The sequence below is a fragment of the Thermobia domestica genome, chromosome 8, assembly GCF_964235325.1.
Source record: "Thermobia domestica chromosome 8, izTheDome1.hap1.1, whole genome shotgun sequence".
NCBI classification, from domain to species: Eukaryota; Metazoa; Arthropoda; class Insecta; order Zygentoma; family Lepismatidae; genus Thermobia; species Thermobia domestica.
In genome coordinates, this window is record NC_137461.1 from 203,353,838 (window position 1) to 203,381,306 (window position 27,469).

The following is a 27,469-nucleotide window of genomic DNA, read 5'->3' on the forward strand; positions in this document are numbered from 1 at the left end:
CCTCCACTGGCATAATGTATTGGTGGTGGTATGATGGGCTATGATGGGGTAATTCATTATATTTCACCGATGAGACGAAACCATCATTGTGGATCATGACACCCATTGAACTTCATGGAATGAATTATAAACTTGTCCGCGAGTACTCATTAATAGTCAACAGAAATAGTATCTTATGTGGCACAACTTTATGCCGTTTAATAGACGACCATATGCAGATATCAATGAGTTACAGTATGAAATACTTCCTCATCCAGCTGATTCTTCCAATGTCTTTCCCAACGACTACCATATTCCCAGCTCTCGTTAAGTGGGATTTGTGGAAGACAAACATCTATGTGGGTTTTCTCGAGGTTCTTCCATTTCCGTTTTGCTCATTATCATCATCATCGTCTGCTTAAGCTTTGTTGCATAACTTTGGGGCGTTAAACTTTAAAAAAAAAAAAAAAAGACAAAAGACTACCACATCTTCCTGCATCTGAATTACTTCTTAGGGAAAAACTTCTTTGATGACCGGACGGTGTGACATGCGCTTGAGGACTTCTCTGTATCACAGACTTCAGACTTCTTTAATCATGGAATCCAGTTCTTGCCTGGGAGATGACAAAAGTGCGTGGTGCAATCCGTGAGTACTTGGACTAGTCATGCATTATTTTATTCTTTTTTAAAGTAGCACATACCAATTCAGTGGCTTACGCAGGTCCAGGTTTAAATCCCTCTTGAGCAAGATATTACGCAAAAATAAACATGTTCATATTAACATATATATAAACAAACAACTAGAAAGACACGAACATGGGAATTTGAACACACAATACCCCTTAAGGAAATTCTACGTGCGCTACTGCATCAGGTGTTTTAATCACATGTATATATATATATATATATATATATATATATATATATATATATATATATATATATATATATATATATATATATATATATATATATATATATATATATACCCGCCGCAAAAACACTTCGGACCTCATGACAAAAGTACAATAAATACAGAAAATTCATGTGAAGAGTTATTATTAACGTACCATATACAACAGAATATGCATAGATTAGTACAGAGCTATGTTGCCTTGACTTTTGAGAACCATTTGAGTGCGCTTGGTTACGCAATCATTAAGACTTTGGAAATAATTTGAGTTCATGTCAAAACACCACATTTCTTTTAATTCTGACTGGAGAGTGTGGGTCCTGAAACTTCTGTTCCAAGGATATCTTCATATGATGCCAACAATTTTCGAATGGATTTAGATCTTGGCTATTACCAGGTCATTATAACACCTTAATATTTTGTTACTCAAGAAAACTCGCTACTTTTTTAGCCTTGTGTCAAGGAGCGTTATCATGCATGAAAACGTCACATTTGTGAATGTTGAGCATATCCTTAAAAGGTCTTGAAGATCGTTGATATATCGGTCTGTTTTCCTCTTCACAATTTGTGGCAAGAAATATAAATCTCATGTAGCTTTTTCATGTGAAAAAATATCCTCACATCATTACAGACTAGGAGTGCCTAACTGTAGGAACCGTATATCTTGGGTGGTACAAAGCTGAAGATGGACGCCTAACCTCAACACCTCCCATTCGGAACAGCTAGAACGTGCTTTCGTTGGAAAACACGACTTTTCTCCACTGTGCTGGTATCCAGTGTGCTTTAAGTAAGACGTTGTTTGTTCATGCGATCGGTGAGTAGAAGCTTCTTAGCAGCAGTATGACACGGCAAATCTAGATCTTTCTGCAAACGGTACTCAATAGTACGAACACTACCGTTTTCCAACAGAGTCGAGTGCATTTCTTTAGGTTCTGTCATTGTCAGTCGAGGATTCTTCTTTCTTTCTCTCATTTGGAGAATGTCTGTAGATTTCGGTGTTTTCCTTGGCCTACCACTACAGAATTTGCTCTTTGAGACCACAATCAGAGTAGTCCTTTGGCGGCTACAGAACCTTCACTATGGTTGATTTTGCACAGCATGTCCGTTTGCATATCGTCTTTATGGTGACTTTTTCATTTTACCATGCAACATTACTGGCTTTTCTGCACTACTACATTATTTTCTTGGCATATCACAAATGCCCAACACAAATACAGTAGTAAAATATCAAACACAAAGTGCACCCCACGAAAACATATTGCTTTGTAACACACATTATACCAGATAATCACCATTCCTGTGTCAACTAACAACACGAAATTAAATGAACTCGCTTATTGGCAGTAATTCACTATTACCAGTACGTTTATACAGCCACAATCTCTTTTCGAAACAGAAAACATTAGATACAAGATTACAAAATGATATATCTCTTAGTATGGCAGTTTTTACATGAGGTCCGAAGTGTTTTTGCGGTGAGTACGTATTATATTATATATTTCATGTCACTGCAGACACCATGAAATATTTTTAAAAGTACAAATGTAAATTTTGATATGCTTCTTTGTTTGATATTAGTTTTTTTTTTTTTTTTATTTGAGGTAGAAGTAATATGCTTCAATAGTAGAAACTGAATCTTTCTAGTTGTGCTTTTCCTCTATTGTGCTTATTTCCTAATTTACATTCTAACAATAGTTTTGATAGCTTTGTTCTTAAAATGCTCAAGAAAAGATATATAACATGGTTAAAGTGTGTATAGAGCCTTGTAAACTAAACCATGTAAATGCTTGTGTACTTGCAGCAGAAAATTATTTTTTTTTTTTTTTTTGAAAAAATATATATATATTATACAGTTGATCGATGTGTGAACATGTGTTTTCAATATTTGCTTTGATTGTTCTTTACACACATGACAAATATTAACTTTATTTATGCTTGTATTCCAACTTCCTTTCATGCCATCTTGTACTTTATTTATGCCATCTTCCATTCTAGTGTGGTATGTTAGCGTAAGTATCCTGCATTTCCGGTTACCAGCATGAAAGTTCGCCATTTTGTTACATGTCCAATCAAGGTTGGAAAATTACCGGGAGACAGTTCGTAGGATCATTATGGTCGACACTGGACGCCATATTGGAAAATGGCTAACTTCTAGCAACTTAATCTAAATATTTACCTAAAAGCTTTAGAAAACACTTTTCTTCTTCTCCAGTCTGCTGCCAAACAGAATAAGAAACAGTTAATAGCAAAAACTTTCCGATTTTAATCATTTAACCCTTTGGGGACCGATGGATCAGATGTGTACCACAGCGTTGACCTTTAAAATTTGCCTTATATGTTTCTAGTTAAGCTTTTTCACGCCGGGCTTTTTGCATTTATTCAAGCGTGGAAGCATCAAAGAATGCGTTTCATGGGCATTTTCCAGTCACGCGTGCGATGCCTACGGGTGGTGACGTCACGAACATTGAAGAATAAAAAATTGGATAAATTTTAGAGCTTTTTGGCAAATTTTTGACACATTCCTATTTATTCTAGGATCATGATTCGTACGTCGTTGTGCTCGTAATGAAACACTGTTTCCAACTGTACTATTATAATTTCCCTATTGCGTATCAGAAGCGAGACAATCCCGTTCAAATTGAAAAAATGAGATTTTTTCAGGAAAAATTCCCTTTTTCGGGATTTCCCCCCCTCAGGGACACGATAGGGACATGTGAGTGGTACCATTTGAAAGCTATCCTAATTTGACACGAAATCGTTTGCGAATTATGATCCTCGGATAGATAGGGACGTGTCAGGGAGTTTTTGTTTTTCCCTTAAAATAGTAAGGGTTATGCTTTCCACGTGGGGGAATTTTCTTTACCGTCCTTAGTTTTCAAGATATGAGATTGATATTTTCCACAGATATTACATACACCATGTAGTATGTTTTAGGCGATTTTGAGATCCAAGCGTTAACACATGGGAGAGAGGGACCCAAACTTTTAAAAGAGTGATTTTTTTCTGACAAAATTTCCCTTTGGAGGTAATTTTCCGTCCATAGGCACATGGTATCCACATGCGAGTGGTACCACTCGAAAGGTTAATTCACTCCAAAGACAACAAGGTACGATTCATGTTCTTGCGAAGAATAGTCTTTATGCTGAAGCTCATTAAAAAACAATTGACTGACAATGTATTATTGAGGGAAGTTGGTAAATCGGCAAGAGCATCTACACTAATTTTGGGGGCACAATTCTTCATACCTCATTCCATTCACTATAAAGCAATGTTTTTTTGGTACCACTTGCATGTTCGTGTCATGTACCACTTGCATGTTCGAGGGGAGATATTGGTGCCAATTTTTTTGTGATTTCCGTTTTTCCCACTCTGGGCGAGAATTTTACGCCTTAGGTACAAAATAAGGAAATTTGACTAGTACAGTTGAAAACATAGCTTCATTACAAAAAAAACCTAGGTATGAATCATGATCCTACGATAAATAGTCTCGTTGCAATAGCTGCTTGACTGAAACTCTAAAATTTACCTAAAAAGGCAAGGTCCCATAAGGGTTAACTGCATGAATGGCCTCCCCGGTCACCCGACCTCACGGTGAGTTTTTATTGTAGAGGTGTTATATATCAAGTACAAACTAATACAGTTTATAATTCTACAACTTTTATATGTTTGCTACAATGTTACATATCTACATAACTCATATTCATTTCACATTTTAAAAAAAGTTCAGTTGCTGTGTTCATAGTGATATCACTATGAGCATTGTTCTTCACGTTCGCAAAGCAACGTACAGACGAGGTCATTCTTAATACAAGTACATTTCCCAAGTACAGCGCAAATTTGCAACGGCATGTCACTAGTTGTCGACTGTTATCAGACATACTCCTCAACGTAGTCCACACAGGTTGGTAACCGAGTCCGTCATCTGTTTCCTTCCAACCCCAGTTCAGGGGTTCAACGTCATGCACATCTTTTACGAGGCACTGTCGCCAGATCTTACACTGAAGAGTTGCTCTTGTATGGAGATTCAATGCGTCTTCGGTTGGAGATATTCTGTCTATTGTGCGATTTTTCTTGCTGAATAGAATACGTCTGGTTTTGTTGAGTTCCTCGCAAGTAATTACTTGATATGTTGTACATGAGCGTCACAAATCGCTGGATTAGCATGCGAGATTGGTAGCTTACAACATCGTGAGAATGAACGACTGACAGTTCCCGGAAATCTGTATCCACTTCTCTAAACGCCATCCACGTATTCCATGCACTTGTCTTGCCAACGCCAAGGAAGGCTGACACTGTGTCACAGCCCGTAAAACTGTGGAAAAAACGACAACAGACAGCAAATCTATCGTTCCAGAAGGTAAATTCGTGCACATGGTGTGTATAGGAATGAAACGTCGCATTTTTGCAGAACCAAAATCAATCCATAGTTTCTCCAGAGTGGGTGACAGATGCAGAAACGCAAAGAGAGTCAACATCAGAGTCAACTGTACTTTTGTGTCCCTTCTCTGCGGCATGACGGACGTGCAGAAGGTTCTTCCGTCAGCTTCTATGTGGGATGAGGGAGAAATATCAGTAATATCTAAGTCTAAGGAAGAGGATAAGACTTCATTTCCTCTTGTGCAGAATATTTCTCTTTCTGAAATATCAGCTACAGTTATTATTTCGGCGAGGTAATGAAATAACTTTTCCTTGTTGTTATCGTTTGCAAGGAACTTCTGGAAATTGTTTGGAAACGGTCCCGTTGACTTGACAACAAAGTGGTCGCCCTGCCCACGCTTCTGACGCGTCTGTGTTCTCAAGCTCTTTTCAATGTAGCGGTCAAAGACCACGTTTAGTGTCTCGAATGTGGCATATTCTGCAAATGTTTTCGTTGCTCCTGGTTGCAGTTAGTGTACCAGCATCGATCCATCGACGACAAGACAAGAGGAATGGGGGATGATAGTACTTGTATACACATCAAAATTTTCAAAACGTTTCAAAATATCTGATTTAGAGGTAGGAAGTCTGAGATCTCCAAATTCAGATATTGATGGAGGTTAAATTGTGTTGTCATGAGAAAAGAATTCTCTGATATCGCTCTCCCTTTCCTGACATGCTATGAACATCTTGCAGAACAGGTTAGAATCTTTGTGTGCATTAGCAAGTTTCATCTTATCTTTGCCACGAACTTTCAACAAGCTATAGTTGAAAAGCTGCATATTAACTTTCTTTATAGCATCGTGTATGGACTGCTTGCTTGTCATTAGACGGTTATAAACGAAGTCCTCATACATTTTGGCTCCTGTGGTAGCTGCGATGCAGACAGACTGGCATTAATCTTCTGGCGCTGTACGTCTGGTGAACCCAACTGTAGACAGATGCTCTTCTTCAAAACGATTACCAGTATCACGAAATACACCAATCAGATTCTTCACATGTGTCCTGTACTTGCTTTGGAATGCATTCGTGTCCTCGTGGTGTGATCTCGATACGTGCAACTCAGCAGAGTAGCTGTCTTCATACTCAGCCAGTAAACGAGCAAGTTCGGGACAAACAGAACCACTTTCTTTTATCAGTTTGTTGTTCTGTTCGTGAAGGTGGTCGTTTGACATACGTGAAAAGTGCCGGTAAGATTTCCTACTGGTGAAATGTCCCTTAGAGAATTTCTTAAATATGTCAGGATGACGAACTGCAAGTTGCTTCACAGTATGAAGAAAGACTGGTAACCATCACCCGTAGTGTACGTGGTACAAAGCTAAGTACCAAGGACACATGGACTGGATTACTTCTACATAAAGCATGAAATTACCATCACGCATACTTTTCACAAACAGTAACAACAGTGCTCCTAGCTCCATAACTGTAACCCAGTATTGGAATTGAGCCGAGTGCTGCCTCTGCTGGTATATCCACATTGCTATATTACTAGTTGCTCTTGCAAGCCTACCGTGAAAACTGAAGGGGCGGCAGTAGAAATTTATGGGGTGGCCCCCATGACCCCCGTGGATACGGGCCTGTCGTGAGTCCCCTTCCCAGAGATGTTGACTTGATATATAGGTCAAGTAACACAATAGTCTTATTTTTGATGTACACAAAATAACTGCCCCCCAGAATACGTGTGCCCTTTCACTAGCCCCGCTCAAGAAATTAAAGTCGTTATTGTCTAGCAGTTCACAGTCTTCTATAGTTGTTTTGCCTGTGAATTTGAGCCCAAAGACGGTGTAAATCGGACAAAATTTGGGGAACTTGTGAAAAGTAGGCCATTTTTCAAGATGGCGTCCAGAGTCACACAAAACATATTGAGAAGCTGTATCCCGGCTTTTTTTCTCATTTACATGTCACGTTAAACGCTCTGATCAAATTTCGTGCTGGTAACCGGAAATGCACGATCCATACAAATTATTGCACTTACAGACCGCACTATTCAATGTATATCCCTACTAAAATAGTCATTGACTTTTATTTTAACGATTTAGTTTTAATTTTTGTGTGCCGCCTTTAAATGCAGTTATTATTATTATTATTATTATTATTATTATTATTATTATTATTATTATTATTATTATTATTATTATTGGATGTAAAGACCTTGATTATTAAATTTTAGAAAGATACTTCACAATTGGATTAGTTTACTGAAAAATAATAGACAGTTGTTACAAATAACAAGTTTACTATCGACCATGATGATGTACAGACAAGGACAGATTATATGCTATAATAATCACAAGGAAGCAGAGAATAAAAATGTCAACACTAATTGTAATATCCATGCTAGTCATGAAATCTGACGAAACAGTCTCAGCTAAATACATGAATTCATTTGACCTGGCCATTTCGTCCACAAGAGATGGTGACGATGAGAAGTTGTTTTCTTCGGTGGAAGAACGTCTGGCTGAAGCCATTGAAATCGTGTCATCGTTGTTGTTGTTGTTGTTGTTGTTGTTTGAAATTGGAGACTGTACAGCACCGTCACTCAATGTCTTTTTGAACACTGTAGGGAGAAAATGTTCAATCCAATGCACGATGTCTTTTTCATTGTACTTAACAAATTGTGTCGCACACCAACTCAACAACCAACACATACACCTAAATCCAGTTACTTGCACATTGATGTTGCTGTAAACAAAAGAAAACGATAGATTTATTAAATATGTAATTGAACCAAAACCTAAAATATTATCTGCACAAAAATATTATACTACAGTAACGTTAATAAAGAAGAGGATATAGTAAATTCCTTGTTCTTTCAGTTTTCAAAATAAACAGCGAAGAGCAGTGTCAAGATTTGAAAAATGTACACTTGTCTAACACTCAAAAGTATTATGAAAATTAAAACCTGATGTTTTCTAAGCGCTGATTATTGAGAAATTGAGAAATTATACCAAAATCCTTTTCAAGTACTAGAATACTATGTCCTCTATAATTTTGACATTTTTTCTCTAATTAGCTTGATAAATGAGATGTTCCGTCACCACCAGTTAGTAGAAATACTAATAGATAGTAATGTCAAATTTATACTTCTGATAATTTTGTCAACAATTTTAAAAGTGATCTGAAGACTGTAGAAGTGCTTTTTAATCAAGTATAACTTTAAGCTAGAAATTGCAACTCTTACAGTTGTATAGAGCTATAGGATATGTTTAAAAGTGGCAGAAAGAGTTTCATGAATAGTACTAGCCGGAGAACGTGAAGTTTGTGTAATTTCATTGAAAGAAAAATGGACACATCATCTGTTAAAACGAAATGGTAGATATATATTTATTTAAAACATATTACAATGATTGCAATAACCGAAGTTTGTATAATTTGTTAATTATAATTAGAGATATGAGTCGGCTGGAAAAAGTGCAGAATCTCAGTAATTTGCAAATAAAGCAGTGCACAGAGTAGTTCCTATTGGCCTTACCGCTTCCCCTCTACAAGTCTCAAGGTTCGTGGAAGTCATCACCGTTGCTTAGAAGCTGTTTATTGCAAGGAAATTGTGGATTGGAGTTCGGTCCTCAGCAAAATTTCATATACTGAGAAAGATAGAGCGACTATCGGGGATTTGGAGCGGTCTGCAATGTCTTTAATAAATGATAAATACTAATAGCAAATCAACAGTGGCGGCTTTAGCAGGTAGGCGAGGTAGGCTTGGGCCTACCCCAAAATTTTGAAAAATATATAAACGCTAAAAGATACAATAAAGAGTAAATATATTTTCCACTATTTTTATTAATGATAGATAATTAATTAGCAAATAGCATCAACCACTATTGTAAAAGTCATTTCTTACTGTCATTAATCAATCAAATGTGTATATGTATCCATATGCGAGGAAGCGAGCCTACCAAAATTAAAATTCTAAAGCCACTGCTGCAAGTCAAGTGAATGAACCGACTGTAAACACAATACATTTTAGTAAAAGTCATGTTCTAGCAGATAAAATACAATAATTGCTTACTGTTTTAGTCGCCATGACACAATTCGACTAAATTTCACAGGTTACACATACCAAACAATTGAACAAAGTTTCACGAATCTTGGCATTTTTGTAGAGGGGTAGCTGTCAGAAAATAATACATGTTCTTGTGTGCTTAAATTTTATTTAGTTAAAATGTTAATTCCTTGGTTTACTTATGTTAATTCTTTGGGTTACTTAAGTTAAAGTTGATTTATTAAAGAAGAATCATTTTCACAATGCACAAGGAATTTATATCAAAATGTGTTTATTAACTGAAAAATCTCTATCAAAATATCTTGTCATCCAACTCTACAATCATGGGCGGCGATTAGGGGGGCAAAGGGGGCAGTTGCCCCCCTCTCCACTTTTTTGAAGTGACTCACTAATGAATATAGTTTCATTTGGAAATGTAAAATTTTTGTATGTATTACTGGTTCATAGGAAAAAAAATCATATAATATTTGCCGTTGCGTGAGTTCGTATTGGTTGTCTTCCGGTGGAGTTCAAGCTGCAGGAATTGCGTTTCAATTGCCACAGAAAACGGTCCAAAAATTAACCTATTGGAGTGCAACAATTCCAGCGTACTTTCATTTCTTCTTACAAACGTTCGATATGTTAATCAGGCTCTTTGAAACTAATTAAAAGAACATTTCGCAAAAAAAAAAAAAAAAAAAAAAAAAAAGTTTTTCACAAGTTATTCTTTAATTACACAAAAACCCGATAGTTCGTAAAATGTATTTTCTTCTTTCTAATAGTATGGAATATTGACTAAAAAGAGAGTTGATTTTGAGTTTAACGTCCCTTTCAGCAGTCAAGCTATATGAAACGGGACCTCCAAACCACATGAGCTCCCACCGTAAATCGAACCCAGGTATCTCACGGCAAATGATTAAAAAGAAAGTAATAAGAAACAACTTCTACCTTTTCCATTGTTTTGTAGAGTAATATACGAGTGAAGTGGTGTGTTTAGGGGTGTACGAGTGTATATACAATTAAATTTAGTGAATTCGACATAATTCTAAGTTTCAGGATTATTTTGTAAAACTGGAGTGTTTCCAAGTTTTGTTAAGTTTTGATGTATTTCAAGAAAGTGAAAACTGCACTTAATGGCAACGAACATGTTTCGGGAAGCTGCAAAAATATTTCTTTGAATGTCGTAGCATATGCTTGTAGCATTTACTGTCTTTCTAAGAGTAATAACATACATTTAATAGCATGTGTGCAATTAAAGATGTAAGTTGTTCATTAGTCCCTTGTTTAAATATAATTTTGCAAAACAGGCCTCATTATTCATTACTATTATTAATATTATACTTTCTATTTATTTATTTTGCAATTTGTTATTAAATAATCTATCACACAATTTTCCAGATAGAATTTTAAGATGTTCATGAGCAAGGAATCAAATCTCTTCTTACACCTTCGTTGTTGAAGAATACAAAGGGCTAGTATCTACTTGAGTCGCTCTTGTTAATTTACTTAATAAAATATGAAATACGATATACGGTATTTTAACTGGAAAAGACAGTATCCTACTAGTTATACAACCTTTGGTCAAAGTGTTAGAAACAACCAGAAAACTAACATTGATATACAAATATTCGTGTCTTGCCCCCCTCCCCACTTTCAACATCCAATGCCGCCACTGTCTACAATATTAATAGTGTTTAACGGGGGAAATATTCAAACATAAGAAATATAACAATTGATAGATCTTGTTACTCGGAACAAAATATCAATTAGTTTTCGAGAAAATCAAGAGAAACGAATTGATTTGTAAATCCAAAAGTTGATGCTGTACGAGAATCCCGTTATTTATTAAGGTCGTAAAGACGACATCATGAAGTTCTTCATTATGACATTAGAAAGACGACAGCATATAATATGATTCATGAGATAAAGGTCAAAATTATCATTAATTTTTAAACTTTAATTTCTATTAACCTAAGACAACAGTCGATAGGTAACCTCAAACTGGGCAAAATTACATGTTTGAGGTTAAATTCCCATTCACAGTTCTCGAGAAAATCGAGGAAAGATCATTTGTGGCGCTGAAAAGTATGTACTTCGTTGCCAATATTAATTGCGATTTTTATTCTGCAACAAGTTTGAACTTAAGATTTAACCTCTTCGGACGCCGAGTGTCCATACGACACACAAAATCAGCATTATTTGTCCTGATAGAGCGACAACATGGCACACACGCGTATTTTGCGTCTCTTCCTTGTCGCCAGAGTAGGACCTGCATTTGATAGAAGCTTGAGAATTGAACGCTTTCCGTTGGTCCTAGAGAGTGTTTTTGGAGGGAAGAAAACACGGGCGTCTCTGGCGGGGTGGGGGCAGGGGGACGCGTCCCCACCAAATATTTTGAGCACGAGGAAAATGGATCAATGCTGAAAGTATTTAGATCTAAATGGAAGAATTAAAAACATGGGCAGAACAAATGAAAGTTATGTCTGTTCTTAAACATTGGGTAATGTGATTAGAATGTCCGCCTGGCGTGTGTCACTTTTAAAGATTTTTTTTTTTTTAATTACGCTTCTTGGTTAGTCAAAGTAGTCTCGGCTGCAGGCACACAATTTTTTCATTGCTTAACCAGCAATAATTGGTTTCCATGACGAAGGGAGACTGGAGAAGGGAAGGAAAGGATGTATATAAAGTTTATCTTCGAATTAAGAAGGGAAATATACAAAGATAGGGGACATACAGTAGCAGCGAAGGTGACAAGATATTTAAAAAGATAGAGAAATTTGAATATTGTATATGAGAGTAAATTTCATGCGAATACTGTAGAAGGGCAGCAAGGGACAACTACTATGGCAATATAGAAACTAAAGATAGAAATGATTATATAATGAGCGAATTGAGTTTGAGGAGGATGGAAAGAATACATTGAGGAGCCGGATGACAGCGAGAATAAACTGTACATTTTAGACATTAAAACGGATAACTAAGTAAACGAGGATGGTTCATAGGACAAATTCAAAAACATACAGGAAATGAAGAACAAAAAGATAAATATATCTTTTGAGTTTATTAATAATACAGAAGAATGAAAATTTTTTTTAAAAAAATCGAAATTCGCAATCAAATCAAGTGTCATCATAAGACAAAATTTCAGGGAGTTAAGACTTTTTAGCTAAAAAATCGAAATATATGAAGACTATAAAACTACACTGCCGCAAATGTGTTTAAGAACACTAACTTGTGAGCAGGAAATCACCTGTAGGAATGTCAAGACAAAGAAATTACTTAAGAACCATATTATATATATAAGCTTTTTCTTTTTTTTCGGCAAGTAGTCCATCAGTGATGGAAGAAAATTATAATGAATTGTGTTGCTAAAGGTAGATACAGCGGATGCCATTAGTAAAGTATATTCAAGTTTACTCATAATTTTGACGGAACTTGAGTTGGGGTATACTAGCATTCTAATCGTCTCCGTCCCCCCTTCCCAATTTTAACATGGCAGAGACGCCCGTGGATGAAAATATCGCAGAAACCGAAAAATGACACGATTACGTTAAGTATTCTACTTCTCTTTCTTAAACGCGTTATTTTTTGTATTCCATGTTGATTATCTTGTTATAAAGCCTTGGGAATAAATACGCAGTTGATTATTTTGCTCTTCTATTGTGTGGGGGAAAATAGAGACATTTTGTTTTATCATGTGTCGTATGCGATACTATGAAACCAACCATTACAAAAGATGATTATTCATAATTTAGAGATACCAATCTTTTCACTTGGGTTTCATGAACATGTGACCGTGTTTTAGGTGTTGGATGATATTGTTGTATTGTATAGATGTATTAAATGTATATGTACAATACACATAGGCAGTGATGAAAATTTTCCAATTCATAAAAACATACTCCACTTATTCCTACATCGTTGTTTAGCCGTGATGTGAGGTGGAAAATTTTCTTCTATATTTTTCCGAAAAATTTTCCGTTCTTAAATATCAGTGATCAAGTAATAATTTTTCAGTATTCATAAAATTGATTGAATTCATGTATAGAAATGTTAAAAAGTGAAAGATCGTTTAAAGAATCTGAAAATTTTCATGGCTCAGACAATTTTCAGTACTATGTAGGAACAAATGAAACATTTTTTCATGAATCGAAAAATTGTCTGTCCTGTACAGTGATGAAAATTTTCCGGAAAATTTTGAAACGGAAAATTTTCCGATTCATAAAAACATATTCCACTTATTCCTACATCGTTGTTTAGCCGTGGTGTGAGTTGGAAAATTTTCTTCTATATTTTCCGGAAAATTTTCCGTTCTGAAAAAAAAAATATCAGTGATCAAGTAACAGTTCCTCAGTATTCATCAAATTGATTGAAATCACGTATAGAAATGTTAAAAAGTGAAAGATCGTTTAAAGAATCTGAAAATTTTTATGGCTCAGACAATTTTCAGTACTATGTAGGAACAGGTTAGAAAATATTTCAATTCATGAAAAATTGTTTGTCTTATATGGAAAAATTGAAGAACTTTTTATGAGTCGGAAAATTTTCATCATTTTGAAGCAAAAAGTAAAACAACTTTTTGTGAATCGGAAAGTTTTATTGCTCTGTAGAAACAAGTGAAAGGAATGTTCATGAATCGGAAAATTTTCATCACGATGTAGAAACAAGTGAAAAAACTTTTCATAATCCAGATAATTTTGGATATAATGTATAGTGATGCTTGGTGGAAAATTTTCCCATTATATTTAACTGCACATTCAGCTATAAAATTCAATTCCTGTAGAAGAAAATTAGACAGCAACAAATTATCGTTTTCCAATTAGCTTTCGGAAACCAGAAAATTTTCTAATCTTTCAAGTTGGGAAGTAAAAATGTACAGGCGCTCTCTCTCTCTCTCTCTCTCTCTCTCTCTCTCTCTCTCTCTCTCTCTCTCTCTCTCACTCTCTCTCTCACTCTCTCTCTCACTCACTCACTGTTAACTTGTTCTTACATAGAGATGCAAGGGCTCGGAAGAAAAACGGCTTTTTTGGAAAAAAAAAAAAAACTCGGTTTTTTCTGCTTTGCTTTTTTGCTTGGGAAATTTTGGGCTTTTTTCAAAATTCTGCTTTAAATCGATAAAGCAGACTTTGTTTCGCTTCTCTATAACACAGAAAGTCATTTAACTAGTGGTTGATGCCGATAATAATATAAAACCTCGAAAGTACACCACGAATTTCGAAAAGATATTTTAAACAATTTTACTTCAACATTTTTACATTATGAATTCCAAAGGATTAACCAATGTATATAATAAACACATTTTAACCTCCTATATACAAAAGTAAGCAGAGTTGGCAAGAACCATGGTTGTTTCTGAAAATGCCAAAAACCCGTTTTGGGGGGGCAGTTTAAACCAGGCTTTTTTGGGGTTTAAACCAGGTTTTTTGATTTAGATATTTTGCTTTATGTATTTATATTACATATTCACAGAAATAAGTTTGTTTCGCCTTGGTGTTATTATTCAACAACGGGGTTATGCTGGAAGAGGTCCCATAAGCTTAAAGAAGTCCGGTCAGTAAATTTCTTAAATTGAGAAACTCCCGCCCTAGCCATCGGGAAAATCCCGGCATTCTTTTAAATGTAAAACAATAACGGGAAAATCCTGTAAAATTTAATTAGCATGTAAAATTTAAAGGTCAACGTATTATAATCAGTACGCTAAAACTGAGTGACACACAATCATAGTCAACGTCTTGCGAATAAAATCAGAAAAATAAACACACTGCTGAACAAGACTGCACTTATTTAATATAAAAACACGTTTACACGTGACGTTTCGATCTTCTATCCAAGATCCTCATCAGACGTGAGTGTACGTCTGATGAGGATCTTGGATAGAAGATCGAAACGTCACGTGTAAATGTGTTTTTATATTAAATAAGTGCAGTCTTGTTCAGCAGTGTGTTTATTTTTCTAAAACTGAGGTATTAAATTACAAATTTAGTATGTAGGTATCATTGAAAGTCCAATCCAAGCTAATGTTGGAAGCTAAGTAGGCAATCGATAAATTTTACCAATTTTAATCAATATATTTAAACAACCTTCGCTTCTTTATAAAACAACAGGCATGCAGAAATATATAATTTGGTTTCGTTTTGTATGTTAAGGCTTAACATCCTTACGTAATACCGAGGTTATCAAGGAGAAGACTTTCGCTTAAAGTGACATCCGAAAGAGTACTTGGTTTACACATGAAAGAAGGGTTGTGGTTCGACCGAGAATTGAACATGGGACACCTTGATTAAAAGGTGAAAAGGAAATAAGACTAATGCAGATGGTTTGACATGTGAAACGTCACCATGAAGTTCACACGATTCGCATTTTTGTTCTTTTAATTTTTTTAGTTTAAACCAGTTATTTAAAAAAAAACAGCTGGTGTAAACGAGCCAACCCGAAGAGTAAAAACTTCTTTCAAAAAATACACAAATAACTAGCAAAATTGTATGTAGTATTCTTACTTCAAAATATTCCATACCCTCTTTTTGAAACAAAATAAAATTAAAATAAAACATAAGAGAAATACTTAGATTTGTATGATACAATTAAAGGCTGCACATGGTTCTGTATATTCTTGAAATTCTACAGTCAAGTTTTTTTATAACCACCATCAAGGGCGCCCATCACGGGGGTTAAGGGGGCGCTTGCCCCCCTAGAGGAAAATGTACTTCAGAATATTGAAAATCCAATAGGATTTTTACATTAGTTACAGCAAAATTTGAAACTATTTTTGAAACGTCGCTTATACTTGCCCCTCCTTGGAAACCACAATATGGGCGCCCTTGACCACCATCACAGTTTACCCAGGCCTCAAGTTTTCTGAATTTTTAACAAGAGGGATTCAACATATCATTACGGAACAAAAAAAAAAAAAAAAACTACGGAATATATTTAAGTTAAGCTAAATACAACTGCACAACAAACGTGACTGAGTGGTTGGCTTTTGCGCTTCTATCGGGAAGTCCGGGATTCAACCCAGCATTCGACCATTCTGACAAAGCCTTCCTTCATTCCATCTGAGAATGTAGAAATAGTGCGTGTACTGGCCGACTAGGAGTGTAGGAGTTGGCCGACTTCCTTTCTTATTGTTTTTAAATCGTTATTATTACTAATTACCAGCAGTGACGGTTTTGCGAAGGTTAGAGTATCGGTCTTTCGGACTGAAGCCTGTTCTCCAAAGTTGTGGAATGTCTAAAACGAACGAAATATCTATTAGTTATGCCTTTACTCATAAACTTTAAGCTCCCGTTAAATAAAAATTACGAATGTTTAGAAAAACTAAACATTAGTAGTAAGAAAACCCCTCCCAAAACACTTTTTTAAATTCGCCACTGATTCTCAGTATAAAATGATCTTCAAAGTTGTATCCGGAAGATTATTGCTAAACATATAAACGAAACGAAATATTAGTTATGCCTGTACTCATAAACTTCAAGCTGCTCCCAAATAAAATTAGGACTTTTTAGAAAACGAAACAATCAGAGAAACCCCTCACAAAGTACTTTTCTAAATCCGCTATTGATTATTTGTATAAATTGGTATTCAAGGTTGTATCTGGAAAATTATTGCTAAATCATTGCACAACTACAGTATAACAGAAATGTGGAAATACGGTTTGACGGATATATTGAAAAACGTATGCTTTGACGGATATATAGAAAAACGTAAGTTTAACTTTCGTGCTAGAAGCTGGAGTACTAAGCTCTTAGAAATGAAACACGGATGACAAACTAAAATGATCTAGAGAAGGAAAAAAATGTCGATAACTCAAAAGTTAAAATAAAGTTAAATAACCTGTAAAATTGCCCTCAAATACTACATTCTTCATGTTAGCTTTAATTCGTAAAATATGTACTCCATCCATCTTGATGGTGAATTACAGAGCTAAATATGGCATTCAGGTCGTGGAAATCTTATCTAACTATAGAATATACTATAAGAAAGCTATTTGGATAGAAAAATCATGAAAATGAAAAAAGCCAAAATTTCCAAAATTCTCGTTTTTTTTCCAAAAAAGCCGGCTTTTTATGTGAAAAAAACCATCGATTCAAAAAAGCCGGCTTTTTTGCATCTCTATTCTTACATAGTACTGAAAATTGTCTGAGCCTTGAAAATTTCCAGATTCTTTAAACGATCTTTCACTTTTTAACATTTCTTTACATGAATTCAACCAATTTTATGAATGCTGAGGAATTGTTACTTGATTGCTGATATTTTGTTTTAGAGCGGAAAATTTTCCGGAAAAATATAGTGAAAAACTTTCCGCGGAAAATTTTCCACCTCACACAGGGTTGGGTAATTACGCGTAGAAAAAGGTTTTCTACGTGACGTGTAAAATACGCGTAATTTACGTAAAATACGTAAAGTACGTAAAAAATTAGAAACAGGTCTACAAATTAAAAGAAAACGTTCTACACGCTGAGCTTTAAAAAAATTCTTCCTAAAATTGTATGGAATCTAGCTGGATTTTGCAAAACTTAATCCGTAAGCATAAGCTGCGAATTTTGTATTGGCTTTGTAAAGTAGCATTGTATAATACGGTTTGCATGCGTGACTGTTCAAAACCCATTTTCATCATGTTTCATGTTTTAAACCCTCTGTAATCGAGAAAAGTTTTATGCCAGAGAAGCCATGGAAGAAACTATTGTGCAATATAGCAACAATGGTAAGCCTTCGTGGTCTTCATTTGTGACGACTTTCTACAATGTCAGAGAAAAGCACCACGAACAAGTAGAGGAGTTTCTGTTGGAAAACCTCGGCCCTTCAGGAATAACTAGCTACCAGCAATATCGGGGAAAATGTGGAAATTTTGAAGAACTTATGAAGAAGGGAATTACTACACCACGCATATTCTGGTATTTCGCTACTCGGCAACATAAGGAGTTGTCCGAATTTGCTATGAAGTTACTGAACATCCTAGCATCTTCAGCGCAAATTGAAAGACTTTTCTCAAATTGGTCCCTTTTCCATAACGTCACAAGAAACCGGCTCAGCTTCGAACGTTCGAAGAAACTACTTCAAATATACTACACCCTCAAATTACAAGACCACTCAAGTTATGAATATTAGTATGATTAAGAGTATTGTGTTCGAATTGTACTAAACTATAACGGAAATAGCATGTAACTTTTTTTTTTTTTTTTTTGAATTAAAATAATGGCTAAGTTTTAAATGAAATGATATACGCAGTTTTATTGAAATCAAGTGAAATACATTCAATATTCGACCTAGGAAGAAAGACAAATTGTTTCTTTCCACACACACACACACACACACACACACACACACACACACACACACACACACACACACACACACACACACACACACACACACACACACACACACACACACACACACACACACACACACACACACACACACACACACACACACACACACACACACACACACACACACACACACACACACAAAACGAAGAAACAAGTAGTTCAATATTCTGTTGAGTATTTTCTTCAGTTTTGTCTATTTATTATGAGCATGAAAAATGTCTACATTAATGTTCAAATGATAGTCAAGTGCTAAGGGAAGTAATATATTTAGTGTTGTTGGTCTTGGAAGAAAAGAGCAAAATAAATGAGTTAATTCCGAAAAATTTAGTATAATGTTCCGCTGGGTGCTTTTATATTTTTTCAGTTGTGTGTGTTTAAAATGAGAATCTAATAACTTTTACATCGAAAATTCAATATGTCCCAGTGCTAAGTGAAGTGGTATGTATAGTATCGTTGAGACGTGGAAGAAAAACAAATTAGTTTATTATTTTTCGTATCAGTTATGTGTGTGTGTTATTGTGTAATATGAAGGTGAAATGAGCCTACCAGTCAATCTCTTTTTCTTTTCTAATAGAAGTTTTAAAGTATACTGAAATTTTTGAGTTTTATATTAAAAGCTGCAAAGGTATAACAATAAATTGTTATAATCAAAAGGTTACTTGATACTTTCAAACATATCCGAACCAACACATATTTTTAATGTATGTGCTTATATGTTGGATGATTGTGCTTGGGTGTGCGCTAATAGGTGAAAAGTAGTAATGGGCCGGCGAGGGGCTATCCAAAATTATCTTTCATTACTATGATTTGGCATGAAATCATTACGTTTAAATATAATGTTTAGAAGATAATAATGTTTTAATGCTTAAATAAGAAAACTAAGCTTACAATATAACCGACTATTCAAAATGATCTTAGTTTTAATGAAAGAAATATAGTTTTCTACGTCTGCGTAAAAAACTGGTTTTCTACATGACGTAAATTACTAGTAAATTACGCGTAATTTACGTAAAATACGTAACAAGTAAATTACCTTGCCAACCCTGACCTCACATCAAGGCATACGTAGTGGGGAGGCAAGGGGGACAGATCACTACCAAAACATCGTTTCTCATTTTTTTATTGGTAGAGTTCCAATGTATCGTATATGACAAATTTGATTGTCACTAGTCTGTGCAAAAAAAAAAAAAAAAAAAGTAATTTTTCTCACTCTTTGCATGTATGGAACGAAAGCGTTACGAAAATATGAAATTTACAAGACAAAATTATTTTGTTCTACTAGTAACACTGGAATGGATAAAATGTTTCTTCATCAAAATAGATATCAACAGCTATACACACAACACTAGGGCATCACAGCCTTCTTGCCTTCAGATTTGTAGTCTTTCAAGTCATTGCATGAATTCTTCCCTATTTGTCAAACTTCCTGAATCCAAATTAATACTTTTTCTTTTGCTAAAACTATGTAATGATTGCCTTTCAATAACTCAGAGTAAATTTATTGTTAGAAGTACGTTCCACGAGATTTCAATCTGAAAGTGTACTGATACGTGTATAATGTTTATATACTAGAAAGTGTAAGTTGAATTCATTAAATATTAAATTAGTATATAGAACACAGAAGAAACTCCTAAAGATCTATAAACTATTACAGTTCAAGGCCATTTTTTCATCTTCGACCTCGCTTCGAACCGTTTCATTTTCTTTGTTCTTAAGGATAATTGTATGTAAGAATTCCCATCATCAAAGTAACTCGAGAAAGAACATATGAGTAATGAAAACAAATTAAACAGTTTCAATATGCTATTCTTAACTTACGCTTGCTACAAAATTAATCTTGTCCAGTAATATAGCCAGAAGTTTTGTGTACGGCAGCTGCCTCTCATATCCCAACCTCCCCCCCCCCCCGAAAGGAAAAGAAATAAAAATATTTTAGGCTTGGGTTGGGCCTTGAGCTATCTAATTCCTCTGGCTATGACACTATTCTCTTCCGTCCTTGAACCAGATCTTCGTATGATGAACAGTTAGGCATTACGTCGGTATTACATATTCTTCACTTCAACGTTGATGTACGTGCTCTACGGCAGAAATAAACAATTACTTTCCATTGAAGATGCCAAGGTCTCACCTACATGTGATGATTTATTCACTGAATATCAATTAAATTTTAACAAACTCATTATGCGCAACATATAATGGATATCACCTTACAATTAATATTGCAAAAGCTCTAAGGAATAATAATCAATATTTTTTGTCGTATTGTTCGTTTACTTTTATACTAATGTTGATTAGTAATTATAGAGGGTTCTTATACTTAAAATTTTTTATCATGAATAATTCAACAAAATTCTTATTTTCATTAATATGTATTTTTCTTAATAAAAAAAAAAATACAAAGTTGAAGTTCCAATAAGGTACGTAAAGTGGAAAATACGGAAGAGAAGGATGTGAGTGTGCCTCCATCTTACCAACTTGAAACCTACATAAATATGCTACATTATTTTTTAGTTCACAATTATTATTTCACACATTTGATTTATTAACCTGAATTCTAGGATAATATTAACATTTGACGAAGAAAAGTATCCAAAGATGAGGCATATACAAAGCTGTAGACTTCATTTAGCTGAATGGAACTCCTAAAGATGAGTGTAAATCCTCATACATAATTTTGGAGAAAATCGAAAGAAGGAAAACTACTTTTTTTTTTGGTAAAACTTAAAAACTGATATACGGCAACCACGTTACGATTACGATAAAACCACGAATAAGATGAAACTGTTACTGAAGCAGGTGCGCACCCAGAATTTTTTGTTGGGTGGGATCCAGGGTTTGGGGGGCTTATGTAGTATTGAACTGGTACTATTCTGTACCCGAAAAGACGATAAGTAATAGTTAAGTACTGTCACATATACTTTCAGAAAACATAATAGAAATAGATTGGTTTTGTAAGAAAAGGAAGGGTAGAAATGAAGTGAAAGATAAAATAGGCTACATCCAGGGGGTAAAAGTGAGGGGGAACGTCGATCCTCGACATCCAGAAAATATCTGTAGCGTCTCCCCACTTTCCAAAACTTTACAATGTGCAAAGATAGGCACGATGGACGGCGTGACGTCATGCGTTCCCTTACCCTTTCAGATCCACTTTTACCTCTGGCTACATCCGTCATTTTTTTGCTACACAAGTATATTTTTATTAAGAAAGTATACCAATGTATACCAAATTACGAAGTTTTTCTTTTTGGAGAGGGATCCGGACCCGGTGGACTCCTCCGTGGGTGTGCCTTGTACTGAGGTATACATTACTCAAGATTTTCATTATGATACAAGATGATATTGCACAGTATTCTTGGTCTGACATAGTCCAAAATTATAATTAATATCTCTTAAATTTTATTTATTTTTCTCTGAAGAGATGATTTTATAAAAAGATAAACCAATTCAATCTAAACAAAATGACATGCTTAAGGGTAAATTCTCATGCGTAATTTTTGAGATCTAGAAAAGCAAATTTTTCTGGGCTTAAAAAGTATATAATTCGTTGTTATTCTAATGCACTTGATAGTTTTCCCCCAGATAGATAGATTATTTATTTATATATTGTATACACTGTGAAGTAGAAAATTGTATCTACTGGTGTTATACTTCTCCCAACAATGACACACAAACCCCTACAAAAGCACAAACACTACTTGTGTCAAAGTAGCAGCTATTCATAGGGTTAGTAAGACCATTAAATTATTCATGTTATAAGATCCTAACATAAGACGACTAACACATATTGAGATATTGATCTTTCATCCTATAAAAATTTAATATCATTCTCCATATCACAAAATATAAATCATAATACACACTACCGTGCCGTGGGGGGAGGGGAGCAGGGCGACGGCCCTGGGCGCTTAAGCAAGAGGGCACGAAATTCGGGAGAAGAAAGGAGAAAGAGGAAAAATTACTTGGAATATATGTATGGATTCGCCGTCGTATTCTCTCGCCCCGGGCGCTGATTTTCCATGGCACGGCACTGATAGTACTACAGATTTAGATATTTGGACAAAATATAATTCGCAAATCGTGTATTACCTTATATTTTCAACGCTAGCCTGCTTCAAAACAACATTGAATCGTTCTCTCCGCTTCTTGATTTGAAATTCTATGAGCAGTGAGATATCTCCAACCGACGCCCAACTCTCTCCTCGCATGTTGAGACACAAAAAGTGAGCCAGGTAGTTATTAAAATATACCTGAAAGAAAGGAAATATAATCCTATAAATTTCAGACAATTGAACGTAATGGTAACTTCTTAGTTAGTAAACTTTACTTTAGTGTCAAGATTAAATATTTTACATATACTCAGCTGAAATTTCAAATACCATCTACCTACCTTCTCAGTATGAAGTATATCTTATTACAGTTTGTGTCACACAAATAGACTTAGTATTCAACAACTACTGTACATATCAACATTTAAGATACAGCTATACGTTTCAAATATTTAGTCTATTACTGTTTACATTTAACTTTATTATTATTATTATTATTATTATTATTATTATTATTATTATTATTATTAATGTCGGCGATTATTTTAATTAAAAATAGCGTGATCAGGATCATGCAATAACTTTGCCTGATCGAAGTACAGTTAAACGTTAGCAGTTAATTCCTTTTCATAGTTACCCCTGGAATATAATTCCTTAGTATACAGGTTTTATCAGACACAAATAATGTCAGAAGTTTATATTGTTAGTGAACAATATTATAAGATAGAGTACAGTGACGTTTTGAACAATGTTTGTGTGGATTTTTTTTTTTTTTTTTTGCCTCTTCTGAGGGTTTGTTGCCGTTATTGTTAGAAATCACGGACAGAGGTAAGATCTTAAGTGAAGAGGCACAGGTTGAAGTCATTGCGCGTCATAATGTCGGCTTTTCTATTCATCAAATACCTTTCAAACTGAAATAGACTCCATCTACTTTTGGTGACTCCATCAAGCGTTTTCAGCGAAGACGAAAGAACGAGGACAAAAGTCAAACTGGAAGGTCTTGTATTACGTCAGGTACGAAAGATCATATTATTGTATTGTTTAGCAGAAGAAATCTGAAACTTACTGCAGCGGAACTCCAATCAGAATTTAATCGTAGTAACTCTACAAACATTTCAGTTATTACTGTGAATTGACATTTAAGAGTAGCTGCACTCTGGGTAATAGTTGCTGTGCAGAAATAGTTAGTAGTTCAGTGGGAACAAGTAACAGAGGCTCTAATCGACCCTGAAAAACAAAAATTATAGAAAAAAGCAGTAGAAATGCGTATTATGGACTGATGAGTTAAAATTTAAAGTTTTTGGGCAACGACACCGAGGTTATGTTCGAAGATCTGTTACAGAAAAGATGCGTCCTAACTATGTAACCCCGATTATTAAACATGGAGGAGGTTCTGTGATACTTTTGAGGTGTTTCGCAAATTCTGGAGTTGGTTGTATTCACAGAATACAAGGAAATCTGGACAAAAATGGTTATCATTCTATTTTAAGCAACCATACTCTTCCCTCAGAATTTGATTTGATTGGTCGCAGAATCACTTTTCTGCACGATAGTGATCAGAAGGACACGTCAAAACTTTGTTCTAGTTATTTTAAGAAGAAACAAGCCAAAGGAGATATTTGTATCATGGAATGGCCTCCCCAGTCTCCAGATCTTAACCCCATCGAACTTCTCTGGGAAGAACTTGGCAGAATTGTACGTAAAGACTGTCCAACATCTGCTGATGATGTGTTTGATATTCTGCCAAACGCCTGGAATAATAATTCGGATGAACATATTCAAAAAACTTGGAAGCCGCATGCCCCGATTGGTGAAACGAGTGATAACGGCGAAGGGCGGTTTCTTTGACGAGAAGAACATTAAGGAATTTGCCAATTTTCGTTGTTGGATAACGTTATTATATTATTCTGATGTTATAACTATCACTGTGTTTCTAAACTACCAAGTATCCTGTCCAAATTTGCATATTATTACAAGTCTAATTTAATATTTCCCTGTTTTTTCGATCCGTCCGGAAACTTTTGACCGACAGTGTGTATATATATACAATATGTAAATTTTAGGACTTGGGGCGTGATAAGTAATTAGTAAAATCGATTGGTATAAGGCAGTAACAATAACATGTTTTGAACTTCAGTTACAACTCATTGTCTGTCATTGGTGTGAAGTTACTCTTGATGCAATCAGATTAGATTATCTTAAAAAAAAACATAGTTTAAAATTTTGCAAACGTTTTTGAAAAAAATTTAGACTTTAACGATCAAAAATAAATTTTTGATCGTTATTTTTAAAATTTTTGGTTCAAAAATTTTGAACTTTAGTATTGTAGTTTCGATTTATAGCCTAAGGTCATTAGTAGAAAGTTGTTATTGATACAATTTGATTGACTGACCACTTTTAGATTTATGTTTATTTTTAAAAAAAAAAAAAAAAATCAGAATTTTTGCTTAAAAAGTTTTAGAGCAGCTTAAGATTTCAGTTTGAAAACGTTTGAACTTTTCGATTAGTTTAATTCAAAATGAAGGTCATTGCTGAAAACAAACATTACTTAAAACTTAATATATTATTGCGATTTCCTTTTGATATGTAAGAACAATTTGACACTAAACTTTAGTCACAACCCATAGTCTAAGGTCATTATTGGAAATTTCATTAACTAAACATTTTCGAAACTTTTTGAAATTATTTGTTTAAAATATTTTTGGTCACTGTTCTAGAATTTTTCCGAGGCATGGTTAGGGGTCGGGCAGGGAGACAGATTTGTCAGCAATCTAGATACCATGTACAGAATAATAGAACAGAATAATAAATCACCCCCAAAACACCCCCTTTTATAACAACCTAAACTTTTCTAAAAGTATTTCTGGCAGCACAGTCCTCGTATCATAATTTTGTGCAAATATACTTATTAAAAAGTCTCTGTTGGATTTGGACTCAAAACCTGACGATTGGGAATCCTGTGCTTTGCCAGTGAGCTACATTATAACGATATTGTGTAATTTTTAATATCATTACTTGTATTTTTAACATCTTCACTTGTATTTCCGGGCAATATGTGCTATTAAAATATGCACAAGCTATCTAAAAGAAGAAGAAAAAATAAAAAGAACTAGAATTATTTTTCTTTTCTGATATTGTGATTGATGTTCTGTTCATATAGCAATCTGACGAAATATGTTATTGATCGTCATAGCAACGAAAGATATAAGATATAACAAAGGATCCATCTTGCATAATCTACATGCATGTTATTTAAAGGGTGTAAATGATTACTTCATTACGTATTGTAATAAAAGGTTATATCAAGATGGAGTGTTTAAATGGATTTTGATAAAATAGTAGACTAGATTTTAGACATATTCAAACTATGGACCTCATAACATGAACACGCAGACACACACAAACACACACAATTCTGAAGAAAATGGCTTTGAATTTTCGGTGTTCGCTGACAATGATACTCATATGCATTGAAAAGGTGTATTAAACTTGGGATATTTCGAAACCCCGGAGTCTCGATATAACAAATGTTCGAACACATTTAAACAGCAAATTGCAATGAAATTGTTCGAATTTACTTCCACTACTAAATTAGTGAAAATATGAATTTATGCGATTTCGTTCCTATTACCTTGTCAAGGTTTTATGTCATGTTTCGTATGTTTGATTATGAGTTTTTACTTTCTATGATTGCGAAATTCTCAAATTCCAGAATCTCGACATTCTGGAATTTGGAAATGGAATTAATGACTTTCTAATGCTACTATTCGATTACCGCTGGTTCTGATACAAAATATCTCGTAATGCCTCAGTTTGGGAGTGTTTAACGAAAAACATGTATGTTTCAGTCTCGTGTGTAAAGTATGATTAGAATTGCTAGTAAGCTCAAAAGAATATAACAAACTGCTTTACTCAAATTATACAATAAATAGTGCATTGTACTCTGCATCAGTACGGTCATACATTAGACAAATGAAGTACATGCATAATAATATTAAAATTTAACTGGGAATTAAGTAAACGCTAGATGCAAATGTCTCATATTTAGTAATTATAATAGTAAAACTTAAATTCCATGCTGTTATCATAATATTGAGAAGTAACTTCCGTATGACAAATAGCTGCAGACAAATACAGTACACCCACTTATGTACTGCCGTTACACATTTTACACATTCACATGCCGTTACATATTCAAATAGGGGTTGAAAAATATGCTCATAAAAGGAAACGAGTACACCCTTGCTATGTTACGTAGTCTCTGTGTAATGTGCTATGTTCAAATATGGGTGATCCGCTCTGCTGTGTGTTACGTAGTCTGATGTTCTGATATGTTAAAATAAGGGTTGAAAAATATGCTCATAAAAGAGAACAAGTTCACCCCTAAAAATATGCTCATAAAAGAGAACGAGTACACTCCCTAAAAAGTGCTCATAAAAGGGAATAAATTCACCCCTAAAATGGAGGTCGTAAAAGACCGTGGGTTCACGGTGTAAGGTGCTCAATTTCCCAGGGGCTCCTGAGTTGTTCTATGTTGGCCAATACTGGCCCAGATCGATCCATTTTCTACTACTATTATATTTATAATTTAATAGGCAAAAACTGCGTAACGGGTGTTACATTGCCAATGTAATGGGTGTTACACGTGAATTATTAGCTTGGTGTAAAAAAATGAAATGAAATCTTTGAGTTTTACGTCCCACGATTATGCCGGTTAGGCTAAAGGAGACGGTGATGATGAGTAATGAATGAAATGGTGGAATGAAGAAAGTGGGAGGAAACGGGAGAACCCCGAGAAAACCCA

The 27,469-nt window shown here is 34.7% G+C and overlaps 1 protein-coding gene across 2 annotated transcripts in view; it reads right to left on the reverse strand.

Annotated features, from left to right (window-relative positions):
- Positions 1-7,524: 7,524 nt before the first annotated feature.
- The window catches only part of LOC145693410 (uncharacterized), a 185,817-nt gene continuing 165,872 nt past the window's right edge, over positions 7,525-27,469 (reverse strand). For both annotated transcript variants that reach the window (XM_081769380.1, XM_081769381.1), the window contains exons 4-5: positions 22,706-22,866; positions 7,525-7,990 (exon numbers count right to left, since the gene is read on the reverse strand). In XM_081769380.1, coding sequence (XP_081625506.1) covers positions 7,546-7,990; positions 22,706-22,866 — 606 coding nt within the window. In that variant the 3' untranslated portion in view covers positions 7,525-7,545. The remainder of the gene's footprint in view (positions 7,991-22,705; positions 22,867-27,469) is intronic.